Source organism: Lynx canadensis, chromosome D2 (assembly GCF_007474595.2).
Source record: "Lynx canadensis isolate LIC74 chromosome D2, mLynCan4.pri.v2, whole genome shotgun sequence".
NCBI lineage: Eukaryota > Metazoa > Chordata > Mammalia > Carnivora > Felidae > Lynx > Lynx canadensis.
In genome coordinates, this window is record NC_044313.2 from 62,754,533 (window position 1) to 62,772,290 (window position 17,758).

A 17,758-nucleotide genomic window follows, 5' to 3' on the forward strand; every position below is an offset into this window, starting at 1 on the left:
TTTGTTCTTTTTGCTATTGAGTTGTATGAATTCTTTATGTATTTTGTTGGACACTAACCCCTTATCATATGCATGATTTGCAAATATTTTCTCCCATTCAGCAGGTTGCCTTTTCACTTTTCATTTTGTTAATGATTCCCTTTGCTGTGCAGCTTATTAGTTTGCTGTTCCACAAAATTATATTTTCTTGATATTCTTTGTTGATTTTCTTATTTTCTTTACTTCTTTATCAACAACTGTTGGTAAGCAGTTATATCATAGCTATATCATAGCTCCCAATGACCCCTGCCTTCCGGTATTCATACCCGTATGTAATCTCTTCCCCTCTAATGTGCACTAAACCTAGTGACCTGCATCTAAGGAATAGAATACAGCAAAGGGGAGGGGATGTTGCTTCTCTGATTAGGTTACAAAAGACACTGGCTTCCATCTTGGTAGCATTCACTCCCCCCTTGCTCACTTTTTTAAAATGTTGATTTGATAGAGAAAGAGAGCTGGGGAGAGGTGGGAGGGGCAGAGAGAGAGAAAGAGAGGGAGGGAGGGAGGGAGGGAGGGAGGGAGGGAGGGAGGGAGGGAATCCCAAGCAGTCTCCACACCTGTCAGCACAGAGCTGACAAGGGGCTCAATCTCAGGAACCTTGAGATCATAACCTGAGAGGAGATCAAGAGTCAGGAGGCTTAGGGTACTGAGACACCCAGGTGACCCTCCCTTACTCACTTTAATAAAGCCAAGGGTCATGTTGCAGGCTGCCCTACCAAAAAGCTCTCAGGGAAGGAACTGAGGGTAGTCTGCCAACAGCCAGCAAGGAACTGAATCCAAAAGCTGATTCAAAAGTCCTCAAGGAACTGAATTCTACCATCAGCCATGTGAGTGAGCTTGGAAGCAGCTCCTGCCCCAGTGGAGCCTTCAAATGGGACCACAGCCCCAGATGACACCTTGATGGCAGTCTTATGAGAAATCCTGAAGCAGGACCCAGCTAAGCCATATGGTTATTCCTGCCTCACAGAACCTATGAGAAAACAAATGTGTGCTGTTTTAAGCTCCTAAATTTTGGAATAAGTTGCTGTATAACTCATATCTCATATACTAATAGTATGGCATCTTTGTCTTTTATTGTAAGCTGCCTCAAATTCTATTTAGAAATAAATCTTTTTTTTTTTTTTAAAGTAAGCTCTATTCCCAACATAGGGCTTGAACTCACAATCTCAAGATCAAGAGTTGTGTGCTCTACTGACTGAGCCAGCCAGATGCCCCTAGAAATAGATAATGTTTAAATAGGGAAAGCAGTGACTGGCCAATCCTCGTAAGACTGTGATACCCTATCACTGAGTATTAGATTTCATGATACTATAATCTCATATTTAAGTACTTTCTGGCATTTAGAGTTTATTAATAAACTGATGTAATTTTGCTTTGAGAACCTCTTGAATTCTCATGGAGATGAGCAAGCTAAGCATTGTCTTACCCTCCAGCTGTAGACAATTACAAAGCTGGATACAATATACAAAAACAACATTTTACACTGAACAAAAAATAACAGAAGGCTACAACTTTAAGAAAAGGAAAAAGTGCAAGGTGAGGCTTTCTTTCTGAGAGCACTTTCCAAAATGCAGTGCAGAAAAACAAAACCCAAGCAGAAGGTGGTATCTACTTGGGGAAAAGAAATGAAGAGTAGAGCAAAAAGGTTGGAATTTGAGGAGGGTCCAGGATTGGAAAGAATTACACTGAAGACGACAACCTAAAAATATGCATACAAAAGTCCTTTCAGGTCTGTAGCCAACATCTAAGCTGCACATGCACCAGGTTATAATTCCAGAAGGCCTAGCAGACACTCTAAGCAGACATTTCACAAGCTACACGATGTTGGAAAGACAGGCTGTAGTTTAGACCTGAAGAGTATAGGGATGCTGGTGAACACCGGAGACTTTCAGTTGAGAACCCAGAAAGGTCAGCCCCAGGAGTAAGAATCACACTCTAGGCATTATGGGTAAAACTAAAATAGACCCACCCTAATAAAGCCTAAAACCAAGTTTAGATGGATCACGGTGATCTGCCAGTATTTTAACCGCCAACCAGAACAAAACACTCTTTAGAGGAAGATGCTAACTTCAGTCTCTACAACATATCATCCACAATGCATGAAATGTTAAAATAACCTTACTAAGCATGTGAAGTAGGAAAAAGTGATTGATAATAAAGACAAAGACAATGAAAACAGATCCAGAGATAATCCATGTTGAAATTAACAGCATGGAACTCAAAGCAACTATGCTTAAGATGTTAAAGAAAATACAGACAGAGGATACAATAGATGAAAAGAAAACTAGAGACATGGGATGAAAGTTCTGTAAGAATTGGGGACTTTGTCCTATTCACTGTTAAGTCCTTGAGGTCCAGAACAGTACCTGACAAGAAGGTAGTTACTCGTAATATTTGTTGGTTAGTTGGACGAGGGAATGAATGGTAAGTTGCAGGGAAGAATGGAAGAAATCATGTTTACAGCTGGTAACAGGGGCGCCTGGGTGGCTCAGATGGTTATGCATCTGATTCAGCTCAGGTCATGATCTTATGGTTCATGAGTTTGAGCCCCGCATCAGGCTCTGTGCTGACTGCTCAGAGCCTGGAGCCTGCTTTGGATTTTGTGTCTCCCTCTGTCTCTGCCCCTCCCTCACTCATACACTGTCTCCGCCCCTCTCTCTCTTAAAAACAAACATTAAAAAAAGAAAAAATAAAAATAAAAGTTGGTAACAAAACCAAAGACTGGAAAATGCTGACAGAACATTACTATATTTCAGAAAAATATCAGAATCAAATTCTGCATCAAAATTTAAAATAACTATATATATGGATATACATATATACAGAAAAAGAGTTGGTCTTTGATGCATTTACTTCATTCACTATTTCATCCACCCAATCTCTAGGACATTTTAATCAGAATTTTCCTACTCCCTCTCAATTAAAAATGAAAACACGAGGGGCACCTGGGTGGTTCAGTCAGTTAAGCATTCGGACTTAGTTTCGGCTCAGGTCATGATCTCACAGTCTGTGAATTGGAGCCCTGCATGGGGCTCTGCACTGACAGTGTGGAGCCTACTTGGGATACTCTCTCCCTCTCTCTCTCTCTCTCTCTCTCAAATAAACTTAAATTTTTTTTTAAGTTTAAAAAAAAATGAAAGCATGCTACTACAAAATGTCTAAAACCTTTATAAAAAGTAAAACAGTATGTCTTACTGTGTGCCCTGTACAGATTCCTCCCTTGCTGAATCCTCCTCAGAAGAGCCAACGCTTTACACACATCCCACTGGTCTCTGTGAACTGCTCTTCTTCCAGGAAATCAATATGATTCTTGTGGAAACTGCCATATTCTTAATTACCTCATCCCCTGGACACTAAAGAATTCATTCCACTGCATTTTCAAACTTAGGGACAGAGACTATGTCAAGAAAGTTTTAAGTGGTTCTAACTACTGTGACATTCAGGAATTAACTAAGCCTGCAGAGACATAAAGCAGTCAAGCCTGAAGTGGCAGAGGGAGAATCTGATCATCTTTAAGCCTCAGGTCCCATACTTTCTTAGACCTACCTGCAATGTAGCCCTGCCCTTCCTGCACCTTTCTTTGGATTCCAATCAATTACCCTTTCAATAAATTATCCCTTTTGGCATAAACTAATCTGAAGTGGCTCTCATCACCTGCAACCAATGAAAATCCTAGCTAAAACTAGATCACTTAATGACTGCAGCCACCAAGAAGTACCTTCTACTTCCACATGCTAACTGCTTCAGAAAAAGATTGGGGTGGGGCGCCTGGGTGGCGCAGTCGGTTAAGCGTCCGACTTCAGCCAGGTCACGATCTCGCGGTCCGTGAGTTCGAGCCCCGCGTCGGGCTCTGGGCTGATGGCTCGGAGCCTGGAGCCTGTTTCCGATTCTGTGTCTCCCTCTCTCTCTGCCCCTCCCCGTTCATGCTCTGTCTCTCTCTGTCCCAAAATAAATAAACGTTGAAAAAAAATTTTAAAAAAAAGAAAAAGATTGGGGTGCCTGAATGGCTCAGTCCGTTAAGCGTCCGGCTTCAGCTCAGGTCATGATCTCACGGTTCGTGAGCTCCAGCCCCATGAGTTGGAGCCCCATGAGTTCGAGTCCCGTCCGTGTCTGGCTCTGTGCTGACAGATGGGAGCCTGGAGCTTCTGATTCTATGTATCCCTCTCTCTCTCTGCCCCTCTCCTGCTCACTCTCTCTCTCTCTCAAAAATGAATAAACTTCAAAAAAATTTTCTTTAAATACAGATTAAATAGTCTTTTTTCCCCAAAGGAAACAGTGTTACTTTCTATTACTTTCCATTTAATTATTTCCGTGTCCCTGGGGAAAGCTGTGTATGTAAAGATGACAAGAAAAGGAACACCATACCAAACACAATATCAAAAAGGCAGAGGAAAATATAATGTACTCTTGAACCTTGTGGTAGGGTCTTCAATAGAGAGCAACGGAGAAGTCGCATTCACTCTCCCTTCCACCATCAATTCACTGTAAGTCTCCTACAGGCAAGTAGTATCTCCTAAGAGTAAGTACTGAATTGACCTCGGTCAAACTAATATAATGCAATCACACTTAAGATAACTGCTCAAGTGTTAGAGAAGGCCAAGACCTATTTGTGATTTTAAGTCTAAGGATCAACTTCTCCCACATGCAGCTCTGCTGCATCTTTTTTTCTACCTCATTTTCAGTTGCTTTTTTTCAGAACTGCCGCCATCTGCTGTGAAGGCAAATTACAGGATACAATCCACCAATGAGTTCTGAAATCAATTTAGTGGGTCAAAACCATCATTAAAAAAAAATTTTGTTTTTTAAACATTATTTGTTTTGAGAGACAGAGACAGAGCACAAGCAGGGGAGGGGCAGAGAGAGAGGGAGACACAGAATCCGAGGCAGGCTCCAGGCTCAGAGCTGTCAGCCCAGAGCCCGATGCAGGTCTGGAACTCAGGAACAGTGAGATCATGACCTGAGTCAAAGTCAGACGCTTAACCGAATGAGCCACCCAGGCGTCCCAAAACCAGCATTTTAAAAAATCTTAGTAAATATTAGAGTGCATGATACACAGTATTATAAATATATATATACATACTCTACATATGTGCATATACACACAGACGTACATTTATGGCATCATAATGTTTCAGTTCAGCTTTTTTTGTTTTTGGGTGAAATTTATGAGGGCCCTTGCATTTTACACAATCCCAAGAGACATATGCATAATGTGACAGCTCTATATAGTATATACATATGTATGTGTGTACTGATCATTATGTAAGAATCTCTAATTGTGGATCCCAGTCAAAACATGGGCAAACACTGATCTAATAGTAAGACCAATATTTAATGAGAACCTTGCTTTCAAATCCACTGTCACCACTTATTCTGCATGTCAATGGTCTTCATCAGTAAAATGGGGAAATAACAGCTACTAAGAAGATAAATAACACAGGTGACCCTTGAACAACATGGATTTGAACTGCATGGTCCACTTATATATGGATTTTTTTCAATAACTACAGTGCAGTACTATAAAGTATTTTCCTTATGACTTTAGTATTTTCTTTTCTCTAGTTTATTGTTAATACAATACATATATGTATAACATATAAATACGTGTTACTGTTTATGTTATTGGTAAGACTTCCAGTCAACAGTAGACTATTAGTAAAGGTCTTTGGGGAGCTGGGAAAACTGAAACAACATGAGGAAAAGTGAACCACTTTCTTTCATCATACACAAAAATAAATTCAAAATGGATGAGGGTTGGCTGGGTGGCTCAGCCAGTTAAGTGTCCAACTCTTTTTTTTAAGTTTATTTTTAATGTTTATTGTTTATGCTATATTACTTTTATTCTAAATTCCTACTGTTGGGTTTTTTTTAATTTTTTTATTTTTTTAAAATTTACATCCAAATTAGCATATAGTGCAACAATGATTTCAGGAGGAGATTCCTTAGTGCCCCTTACCCATTTAGCCCATTCCCCCTCCCACAACCCCTCCAGTTTGTTCTCAGTTTGTTCTCCATATTTATGAGTCTCTTCTGTTTTGTCCCCCTCCCTGTTTATATTATTTTTTGTCTCCCTTCCCTTATGTTCATCTGTTTTGTCTCTTAAAGTCCTGATATAGTGAAGTCATGTGATTTTTGTCTCTCTCTAATTTCACTTAGCATAATACCCTCCAGTTCCATCCATGTAGTTGCAAATGGCAAGATTTCATTCTTTTTGATTGCCGAGTAATACTCCATTGTATATATATACCACATCTTCTTTATCCATTCATCCATCAATGGACATTTGGGCTCTTTCCATACTTTGGCTATTGTTGATAGTGCATGCATGCACAATGGGGGGAGAGGGAGAGGGAGAGGAGAGAGAGAATCTCTGTCCAGTGCAAAGCACAACACAGGGCTCAAACTCAAACTGTGAGATCATGAACTGAGCTGAAGTCAGATGCTCAACTGACTGAGCCACCCAGGCGCCCCAAGGGTCCAACTCCTGATCTCAGCTCAGGTCTCGATCAGGGGCAGAATTCACGTGGGACTTCGTGCTGGGCATGGAGCCTACTTAAAAAAATAAAAAAATAATCAGGGCACCTGCATGGTTCAGTTGGTTAAGCATCCGACTTCAACTCAGGTCATGATCTCGTGGTTCATGAGTTCAAGCCCCATGTCAGGCTCTGTACTGACAGCTCAGAGCCTGGAGCCTGCTTCAGATCTGTGTCTCCTTCTCTCCCCCCCCCCCCATGCTCTATCTCTCTCTCTCTCTACACACTCACTCGCTCAAACTAAACATTAAAAGATTAAATTTAAAATAAATAAAACCAAGATGGATGAAAGACCTAAATGTGAGACAAGAGATAGTGAAAATCCAGAGAACCAGGCAAGAATCTCTTTGACATTCTACCATAGCAACTTCTTACTAAATACATCTCCAGAAGCAAGAGAAAAGCAAAAATGCACTATTGTGACTTCAAGAATAAAAGCTTCTGCCCAGGGAAGGAAACAATCACAAAACTAAAAGGCAACCTCTGCAATTGGGAGAAGATATTTGCAAATGACATATTCGATAAAGGGTTAATATCCAAAATATATAAAGAACTTATAAAACTCAATACCTAAAAAACAAATAATCCAGTTTTAAGAAATAGGCAGATGACATGAATAGACATTTTCCCAAAGACATACAGATGACTAACAGAAACATGAAAAGATGCTCAATATCAATAACCAGGAAAATACAAATCAAAACTATAATGAGTATCAGGCCACACCTGTCAGAATGACTAAAATTAACAATACAGGAAACAACAGATGTTTGTGAGGATGTGAAGAAAAGAGAACCCTCTTACACTGGTGGTGGGAATGCAAACTGACAACAGCCAAATTATGGAAAGAACCCAAATATCCACCGACTGATGGGTAAAGAAGATGTGGTGTATATGTGTATGTATGTATACACACACACACACACACACACACACACACACACACACACACACACACTGGAATATCGTGTATATATATTACCCAGCCATCAAAAGGAATGAAATCTCGTCGATGTGGAAGGAGCTAGAATGTATTATGCTAAGTGAAAGAAGCCAGAGAAAAAGCAAATACCATATGATTTCACTCATATGTGGAATTTAAGAAACAAAACACATGAACATAGTGGAAAGAAAGAAAGAAAGAAAAGAAAGAAAAGAGAAGAAAAGAAAAGAAAAGAAAAGAAATGAAAAGAAAGAAAAGAAAAAAAAGAAAAGAAAAGAAAGAAACCAAACCATAAAAGAGACTCTTAACTATAGAGAACAAATTGAGGGTTGCTGAAAGGGAGGTGGGAGGGGGATGGGCGAAATGGGTGCCAGGTATTATGGAAGGTACTTGTGATTGAGCGCTAGGTGTTATATGTAAGTGATATCACTAAATTCTACCCCTGAAACTATTATTATGTGATACTGGAATTTAAATAAAAATGTGAAACATTTAATAAATAAAGACTGTTAGGGTCATGGAAACAAATATTTAAATTTATGTAAATACTGGTAATACAATGGAGGCATATTTAAATTATGTTCTCATTTGTCATGATTTGGTGGTTCTTGAGTTCCGGCCCCACATTGGGCCCACTGCTGTCAGCCTGTCAGCACAGAGCTAGCTTCGAATCCTGTCCCCCTCTCCTGCCCCTCCCCCACTTGTGCTCTCTCAAAAATAAATATTTTTTAAAAAGGGTCAAGTGTATATATAAAGTGCCTGATGCCAATCCCAGCACTTAGTAATTGTTGGGTAAGTCTTAGTGCTCTACCACCTTTCCCCAGTCCTTCCATTGAACCCCACCTAACTTGTGACAGGATGAACTTCCCTTGAAATTTTTCAGGGCAACAAGGAAGTGGTTCAAAACAGCCTCACTTTTACCTTAAAGATTTACTGCAACATAATGAAGATATGATAATTACAAAGAATTCAGGTATGTAAAAGGCCATTCTTTGAAACACGGTATTGGATTCCTTGTCTTAGATGAGAACTGACCACTCTAGAGAGAAGCTCAGTTACTCAACAAACATTCTCACCACCCTTAATACGGCCAAAAACATACAACTGTGGCCACAGTCACATGGACCCTGTTCTCAGAGTCTGCAGAGTAGGTAAGCAAAGCATGAGCAACAGTCATGTGTAAATTAGTCTGACATCACTTCCCAAATAGGCAGTAAACAAATTAAAGAACTACAAATTATGTCACACAAGTTTTGACATTTGCTACCAGCACAGCACCCCTTTGCCAAAATTAAATGGAAAGAAAGGCCTAAATATACACCAAGTAACTTTACAAGTTACAATTGTTCCATATTAAAAATTCACAAAAAGAAATAAAAAACTGATGAAACAAAACTTATTCAGTCCAAAGACTAGCTATTCCCCCCAACAATGGAAATATGATTTAGTTTATTTTTCGTTTGTCCAACTTCAAAAACAAGAGAACTAGAATACAATGTCTGTATTACATAGTAAAATGACTATTTTGGGGGCACCTGGGTGGCTTAGGTCATGATCTCACAGTTCGTGAGTTTAAGCCCTGCAACTGGCTCTCTGCTGTCAGCACAGAGCCTGCTTCGGATCCTGTCTCTCTCTCTGCCCCTCGCCCCCCTCAAAAATAAACATTTAAAAAATAAATTTAAAAAATGACTAAGTTGAACCAGTCTTTTCTGTATCTTAAAAATCTACTACCAGCAGTTAAGCCTATATGGCCTTTACTCCAAACCTAACACAAGAGAATCAACACTAAAGCAGAGACACTAAATGACACAGAATCCACAGTTCAATATAAATAAGGAACATATTGAAATGAAAATGGTGAGTACTGTACATTAATTCAGAAGTACTGCTAGAAAAGGTCATGATACTAAAATAAGTTGTGACCCACTGATCTAAGTCATTACTTAATTTCTCTCAGTCTAGGCTTATTTCTCTGTAGAACTGGAAGCAGTTCTTCCTAATTCCAAGGATGCTCTGAGAACACATATTTATAAATCTAGGTACTGTAATAAGTCCTTATACAACAAATCTGGACTACACTATAATGTCATTAGAAAAAGCCTGTATAAACTACTGGGATTTTCAAAGGTACTCATTAAATCCTAGTATTGAGAACTATTTCTCAGGTTCAGTCAACTTGATACTAGTTGTTTAACTGACATAAAAAAGTGATCACCTTCAAAAACAAAAACAAACAAAAACAGTCTTTTAAAACTGAGTGACAAATTCCGAGGCCTGCCACTGTACTTATTTACAAGTACAATTCCAATCATTCAAGTTAAATGTTAATCTCTGTTCAACTGTTCTCTTCTAACGGCTCGGCTACAACTCAGATCTTTCAAATCTCAAATGGTTTCAGAGTTCGATGCCAATTTCTGATACTTGTCCACATACATTTTATCCTAGCCTGCTTAACGAGGCTCTTTCCCAAATTCTCCTCTATAAAAATAACTATTGTCACCATTTAACTAATTTTTCCTAAACTGGTGATTCTGCTGCCCCATCTACAACTGTCACTCAGCTGCCGTCTTCTCACAAGCTACCATACACTAGTGGGGCACTTGGCTCAGTATATACTGCAGCCTCTGGCCAAATAAGTGAAGCTAACTGGAACTGAACCAATGGTCATTTGCAAGGACACTTGAACTTTGAAGCACTCTGTAAACTGCTGGTTATTTCTAATAATATTCCTGTGAAGTTTCAGTATTGAGCCACCCATTCTATTTCACTGTAAACTATATGTGACCTTAAAAACAAAAGTGCAAGATGGTCCCTGGTTTTTTAAAAACTCACAAATCTAGTCCAATTCTTTTTAAGTGTAAACAAACTCTTACCAGTGGGGGTGGGCTTAACTTAAAACTAGGAGGCGCTTCTCAGAGCAGCTAACCTGGCACCAGTCATTTGGGAAAAACAGCTTTAGGTCCTAGAATCTTAGACTTTTCAAGCTCAGCAAATCCAAACCTCATTTTACAAATGAGATTTTAAATTAAGAGCTTATGGTCTGATTACTATAATAGCTAACTCTTACACTGTACTAGGGACAAGGTACTGTTTACACCTATTTACTCCTTTAATCCTCACAACAAACCAGGAAAGAGGGTGAGGTCAACAAATGTACCCAAGGTCACACAGCTATTAAGTGTCAAAGCCAGAACTGATACCGAAGCGGTAGAGCTCCAGAATCTATTGTCTTAAGCCACCGTGCTCCATTGCTTCTCTATAGAATGGTTTAAATGAAGCCGGGGGTCTTTCACGACACTAGGATTCAGAGTTCCAACCTGAGAAACGAATTCTCCACACACCCCTTTCCCCAATGCCAACATCGCCCACCAGCGCAAGTGAACGGCATGCAAACCTGTGCCTGTACAAGTTCCTCCTGTCTGGCTACAACCTTAAGGAATCTTAAGTAACCAAAATAGGTACCCTCTAGGAAACCAAAAGATGCAGTGGTCAGTCAGAAAAGAACTCGTGCTTCTCGTTTCTGTTTTAATGAGATCATCAGAAAAGCCTACAGTAATAAGTAAATGGCCTATGAGCGCTTTTTCTGAAGGGGCAAACATCTACCGTATTTTCACGATGCCTAAAGTGATGAAACAGAGCTAAAATCAGGGACGGCCCTGTTTTCTTCCAGCTGTCTCCAACTTATTCGAGAAGGGTGATCCTCAGTTACGCATCTGAATGTAGGCGAGAAATGAATGGGTGGAGGAAGAGAAGGGGGTGAGAGGGGGTATTACTCCAACTCTCCACCGTAATGAAGCTGAGACTTCAGACCCTACGTATTATAAGTTAAAACCAGTATTCACACCACTGCTGCGCTGGCCGGCTTCAGTGCCCCTCCAGGCTGCAGAGAGGTGGTTACGTGGCGCGTGGAAGCATTTCCTCTAGCCTGAAGAGTAGGTGGCTTTCCCGGCTGGTGGAAGCCCCTCACTCACTGCACTGCAGCAGGGTACGCTTCGGGGAGCCGGGAAATGAGACGTGATAGCTTCCCGGGGATGCCAGAGGGAGCAAGGTCTGGGGCGCCTTTGGCGTAGCCGATGTGGGACCACGCCTGCCCCCCTCCTCCACCCCTCAGGACCACCCCCCGCCAAACCCGCCTCCTAGCCTCTAGGGTCAGCAGCACGCTGGAGGCGCGACAGGACTCCTGAAGCAAAGGCTCCCGAGGGCGGACACGACCCTCAGCGGACTACTCACCAGATTGAGGGGTCCTTCCATTACTTCCATAGACCCCGGGGTAAACGGCGGCCTGAGGAAGGGGAGCGACGGCGCCGGAGCACATGGAGGGAAACAGTAGTAAGCAGGGCGACGGAGCGGCGGCGGCGGCAGCTGCCCCTCTCCGCGCCCCGGGAGCCAGCAGTGGGCGCAGAGGGAGCAACAACCTCACCACTTCCTCCTCCGGTGGCGCGCCGCGGGCCCGCCCCCCGCGCCGCGGCCACGCATGCGTCATGGCGTCACACGTGGCTGGTTCAAGGTGGGAGTGAGGACCGGGGAGTGGGTGGGGCTCAGGGAAGGCGGGGCCGGACTGGCGTACACTCGCTCGCGGGCTATCTTTCTTCTCGCGAGAGGCGTATCTTCAGCTGCTTGACGTCTTCTCTGACGTCACGCGGGGATGGGCAGCCTTGTTGAAACTTGAGTAAAATGGCTGAGTTGTGCTCTTGGCCTCTCAGGTTTTCTTCCAGCATGATTTTTTCCCCCAAATCCCTCAGATTGCTACGCCTTCTCTTGCTCTCCAGTCCTCACCTTTATTCGTGTACCTGATTGATATTTTTCAAAAATCAGATTTGAGAGGTGCCTGTGTGGCTCAGTGCGTTAAGCCTGCGGCTGCAGCTCAGGTTATGATCTCGCGGTCTGTGAGTCAGAGCCCCTCTTTGGGCTCTCTGCTGTCAGCACAGAGCCCGCTTTGTATCCTCTGTACCCCTCTCGGTGCCCCTCCCTCACTTGCTCTCTCTCAAAAGTAAATAAATGTTAAAGAAAAAAAAGCAAAAGCAAAAATCAGATTTGAGCAACGCTAAGCCAGGCCCTGGACTAGGGAAACAATTATGGGCTCAGCCCTCAAGGTGCTGGCAAACTAATAAAATAATATGGATTACAAATAGCCAAATATAATACTTGATTAAGTTAACAATTGTGCGCTAAACCACTGTGCTAGGTTCTTTCTGTCAAGGAATTCACTGACAAAAAAATTAGTTGTGATTTATGCTGTAAAGGGAACGGACAGGGAGCTGTGATAGAGGCACCATGAGTTGCACAGCTTCAAAAAAATGAATTTGATCAAGAGTCATGTGAGCTTGGAAGAGGACCCCAAGTTTCAGCTGATACCACAGCCCTGGTGTACACCTTGATTGCAGCCTTGTGAGATCCTGGGCAGAGGACTCACTGAAGCCATGCCCAAACTCCTGACCCATGGAAATTGTGAGATAATGGATATGTGTTGTTTTAAGCCAGTACGTTTGAGATAATTTGTTATATGGCAAAGAATCCTATTACAGACTCCTTTGAGGCAGTAAAATCCAGAGGCAGAACTTTTCTTGATAAACCATAAATGTAGGTAGTAAATTCATGTCACTGCACTAATAACTAGTGGATGTTTAGTGGACAGTTTTAATACCTCTAAAAGAAACTTCAGTGGCAGATGGACAAGGAAGGAAGGAGAGTATGATGTATTCAAGCACTCACCAGTGTTTGAGAGAAACTTCAGATCAGCAAAAGAGAGGACATGATGGATATACACAGCCAAGTGGTGAGACAGACATTGTATCCACCAGCCCTGTTCTCTGCCACTTGCTGTCATGCTGTTGACCTGACCAGTCATAGGCTATGAAGAGCATTGGGGGCATGGCCATGTCACCAAAGGAAAAGGTCGCAGGCCTGCAAAGACTTTAGAGCTATCCCAGCTGATTCCTTTGAAATTTGGGAAACAGCAGCTGCACTTGAAGCTTGCCGATGGCTGTTTTCACTACTTGGAGGTATGTATTCCTTCAGACACGTGGACAACTTCTTTGCCTATTGGGAAAAGCCCATTTATCTCCTGAGACCATCATTGGAGGGTTATAGAAATCCTCAGGCTCTTCTGGCTGGGAACATAGTGGGCATGCCTATTACTGAGTCAGATGAGAAGAGCTCACACTAGGTCTCTGCTGCAACTCGCAAAATGGGGCCAGAGGCTTTTGGAAGAACATTTAAAAGCTGCAAAGCTTTCTGCTTTCAGTGGCTCACCTGGAAAATATATCTCATGTTAAAGAATCCATTCCTAAATGGCCCACCAGTGACAGACTTGCCACATTGGAGAGGTTCCAGAATTTACCACAAGACTCAATTTCAGATATTCCTTATATATTACCTGCTCTAATCTCATACCCATCTATAGCATCATGATAGTTCAGTCTCTTCTTGAATGATTACTACTCCAATCAAAGCAGATGGGTTTTTTTAAATCTTTTGTTTTAATGTTTATTTATTTTTAAGAGAGAGAGCATGCACACACATCAGTAGGGGGAGGAGAGAGAGGAGGACAGAGGATTTGAAGTGGGCTCTATGCTGACATCAGAAAGCCCAATGTGGGGCTCTAACTCACAAACTGAGATCATACCTGAGCTGAAGTCGGAAGCTTAACCAGCTGAGCCACCCAGGCACACCTGTTGTGGTGTGTTTTTAATGATTAGAGAATTCTTCCTTTGTTTGAACTGTAATCTGTCTTCCTGTGACTGCCATGCCCTAAGTTTGTATAAATCACTATAACACCTATGTGTGGAACACATGCACAATCTGTTCCCTGCTATCAAAATGTAATATGTGCATACCCTTGATTCAGCAATTCCTATAGAAATACTAGCACAATTATAGAAAATAAAGGTATGTGAAGAGGTTCACTGGGGCTTTGTAATAATGCTTTCCCTAGTTTGGGAACAGTTCAAGTAAATATAGAAGGATCATTGACAGAGATGCTGTAGAGGGCATTGCTGCATCGAGTAGGAGCTTCGATTGATAACCTCAAAAGTTTGTGTAGTTATAAGCCTTTGGTGTGCTCATTTACAGGAGGAGAGGAGAGCAGACCCTTCTGGTCTCCTGCTCCATCTTCTGTACCTTTGTTGTTTCTGCTCAGCACAGGAACTCCATGGAAAAGGGCATCAGGATAAGGTTAGTATCAGGAAGCTTCACATGGTCCTTGAGGTGCCGGGGGGGCCCCCTCTGATTGTACCGTGGAAAAGGGAGTCCAATATGCCTCCCACACCTGCTTCGTTTATAGACTGCCCAGTGAATCCACCCAAAGCACAGTCTCTTCTGTAGTCAGGAAACCTACAGGGCCACCAAAGGGGCAATAACAGGGGTAGCAGCAGGGGCAGCAGCAACAGTGCTGGGCGCAAGGCAGCAACCAAGTCTGCAGGCCGAGGACAGATCATCAACACAGCAATGTCAGGAGCAGCCAGCAAGGGCCCAGGAGGGTGAGGAGCCAGCATGGTTATGGCAGAACCACTGACATGCCCTCAATGGGTATTTAAGTGGTTGTGGCAGGTGCTTCTCACACGTCCTTGAAAGGTACTTCCAGACGTGATGGCAAGTCCCAACTAGATGGGGAATTGTTCTGTATCCAAGCAGGACGGCAGGTAGATGAGTGCTTACTGTTGTAATTTCCCTATTTTCCTATGTCTGAGGACATATAAAGCGATCTTATAATCACTGACAGCCAGGTGGCAGTTGTGATGAAGTTGCATTGCCTTAGAAAACCTTTAACCAGAGGGGCACCTGGGTGGCTCAGTTGGTTGGGTGTCTGAATTCAGCTTGGGTCATTATCTCACAGTTCTGTGCTGACAGCTCAGAAAGTCTGCTTTGGATTTTGTGTGTCTCTCTCTCTTTGGATTCATTCTGTCTCTGCCCCTCCCTCATTTATGCTCTGTCTCTCAAAAATAAATAAATGTAAAAAAAAAAATGTTTTTAAAGAAAACCTTTAACCAGAGGCATGCCACTCTTGATCTTAGGGTCATGAGTTCAAGCCCCACACTGGGCACGGAACCTACTTAAAAAAAAGAAGAGGAGAAAAGAAAACTTTTAACCAAATTTCTTTCATTTATGTTTACCTTTTTATGTATGAACAAGAGTGATATGGGACAAAAATGTGTCTTAGTCTGAAGAACCAACCTCTTTCACTATACATAAAATCAAAATTTAAATAATGAAAACAATGGCTAAATTTCAGAGAAAACCACTTGGCTGGAACAGTTAGCATGTAAGTGGATAACCCTCTTTCCTGTATTGCTTGGTATGAGGACTTACCTTCCTGCTTCGTCATTCCTTGATTTGAAAGGAGCCACCAAATTCTTCCCCTTTCCAGATTCATCATGAACAAAAGTAGGACTGCCTTCAACTTTAAATGAAAACTAACTGTAGTTTTAGATGTCTGTTTTTAAGACTGAGCTTGATGTTGAACAGAGGGTAAACACTATCTTGCTTCAAGTTGATTCAAGTGCTTCTTGAAGATTTAAATTTCTTCTTTTTCCTGAAACTTTTTTATCCCCATTTCTCAAAAGCAATGGGTTTAACTTTGTAGAACACTTTGCAGGGTTCCAAGCACTTACATGTACAGTTGCTCATTCAATTCCAACAGGCTCAAATTAGTGACTTGCCCAATGTCATAAAATTGCTAAGTAGCCGAACTAGGTCTGAAATCTGGGTCTGTCTGGCTTTAAGCCCAGTACTCTTTCCGCTACAAGCCGCTGAATATCTACTGGATTGACATTGAATGTTGGTAATAGCAGAAATAGACCGTTAGGGTAACCCACTGTAATTACACAGGTTATTTTGGGTTTTCCTAAATTCACAGTCCTGAGTACCCAGCCAGTCAAGCTAAAAAGGGAGTTTCTATTGTTAGTGGCTCTGTCCTCCTCCAGGGTATTTGCCAAGAACTATTCACAAACCAGACGGGGCAGGAACAGGCTCTGTGAGGGAGGGGGAGGGTAGCTGTGAAGTGGCAGGCTCTAACTCCTCGGACTCTGAGCCAAGCTGTCCAGTTGCTTCAGCGTGAGCCAGGATGAAGAGAGCCAAGTTAGGCAGGAGTCAGGCATTCTATTCAACAAAGTTCAACAGAGGAGAGGCCAAGGAAAGTAGAATTTCAGGGCAGGTTTCTTACCCAGTAAGCTGACACCTGGGAAAAGTCAGTCAAATAAAGGCAGAAAGGCAATGATTCAACCAACTTTGTATTAGGTTAGTGTTTGTCAAACAAGGGAGCAGAAGAGAACTCTCCAGAATCCCAAAATGTCCTTGGACTATGTATCTGCTGGTGCACCAGCAGGGCCCCTTTGTTTCCATATAGAAAAAAATAACTTCTGTGTTTATTTGTGGTGGCATGAAGGAAACCCTTTTCATATATATATATATATATATATATATATATATATATATATGTGTGTGTGTGTATATGTGTGTGTGTGTATATACACACACGATTTTTAATTTGTTTTTAATGTAGTCTCTACACCCAATGTTGGACTTGAACTTGCAACCTGGAGATTAAGATTTGCATGCTTTACAGACTGAGCCAGCTAGGCACTCCCCCCTATATATTTTTTATAAGCACTTCAGAACACTGAGACATGTATAATCAAATCCTCTTCAACCATTATAGTCACCACCCCCAATTACACCGACCTCAAACTTCCATTTCTACCTCTTGCTCTGACCCTTTGTGGCAAAGTGCTGATTCATGTGGACTTTGTTTCAAACGGAGGGGTCACACATTGAGAAGGGATTAAGGGAATCATGAGATATTGGAAGATGATAAGGTTTGGTTACTCTTAAATAAATATAGATGAGGGGAGACTTAGAAACTGAATGGTAGAGAAGAAATGATTGAAGTCATAAGGCAGAATTTTCTTCCTTAAGTTTCTAGGAAAGATTTGCCTCCAGCTTCCTTTTAAAAAGTATTTTCCAAGGTTGTCAAAATTCTCAAGTCCATTGTTAACCTATTTAGTGCCTCTGTGTCCATGCTTCCTGCTGCCATTCTACCTAAGCAGCACTAGTACAGGAGACCTTTGATTGACAGTTCTGAGAAGACACGTAAGGGCTTCAGGGAAGGAAGGGGTCATAGCAAAGTGGTACAGACAAAATAAGAATTTTACCACTAATTGAATATTTTACCTCTCACTTTCACCGTACTATTTACTTCTGAGATGGTCTTTCCACAAGTCATTTTACTTTCCCCACCCTTCAGGGA

The 17,758-nt window shown here is 41.9% G+C and overlaps 1 protein-coding gene across 2 annotated transcripts in view; it reads right to left on the reverse strand.

Annotated features, from left to right (window-relative positions):
• NRBF2 (nuclear receptor binding factor 2) overlaps positions 1-11,959 on the reverse strand; it is a 43,968-nt gene extending 32,009 nt beyond the window's left edge. The window contains exon 1 of one of the 2 annotated variants that reach the window (XM_030334483.2): positions 11,746-11,959. In XM_030334483.2, coding sequence (XP_030190343.1) covers positions 11,746-11,775 — 30 coding nt within the window. In that variant the 5' untranslated portion in view covers positions 11,776-11,959. The remainder of the gene's footprint in view (positions 1-11,745) is intronic. The other variant, XM_030334484.1, reaches the window with a different exon arrangement.
• Between the last annotated feature and the right edge of the window lie 5,799 nt (positions 11,960-17,758).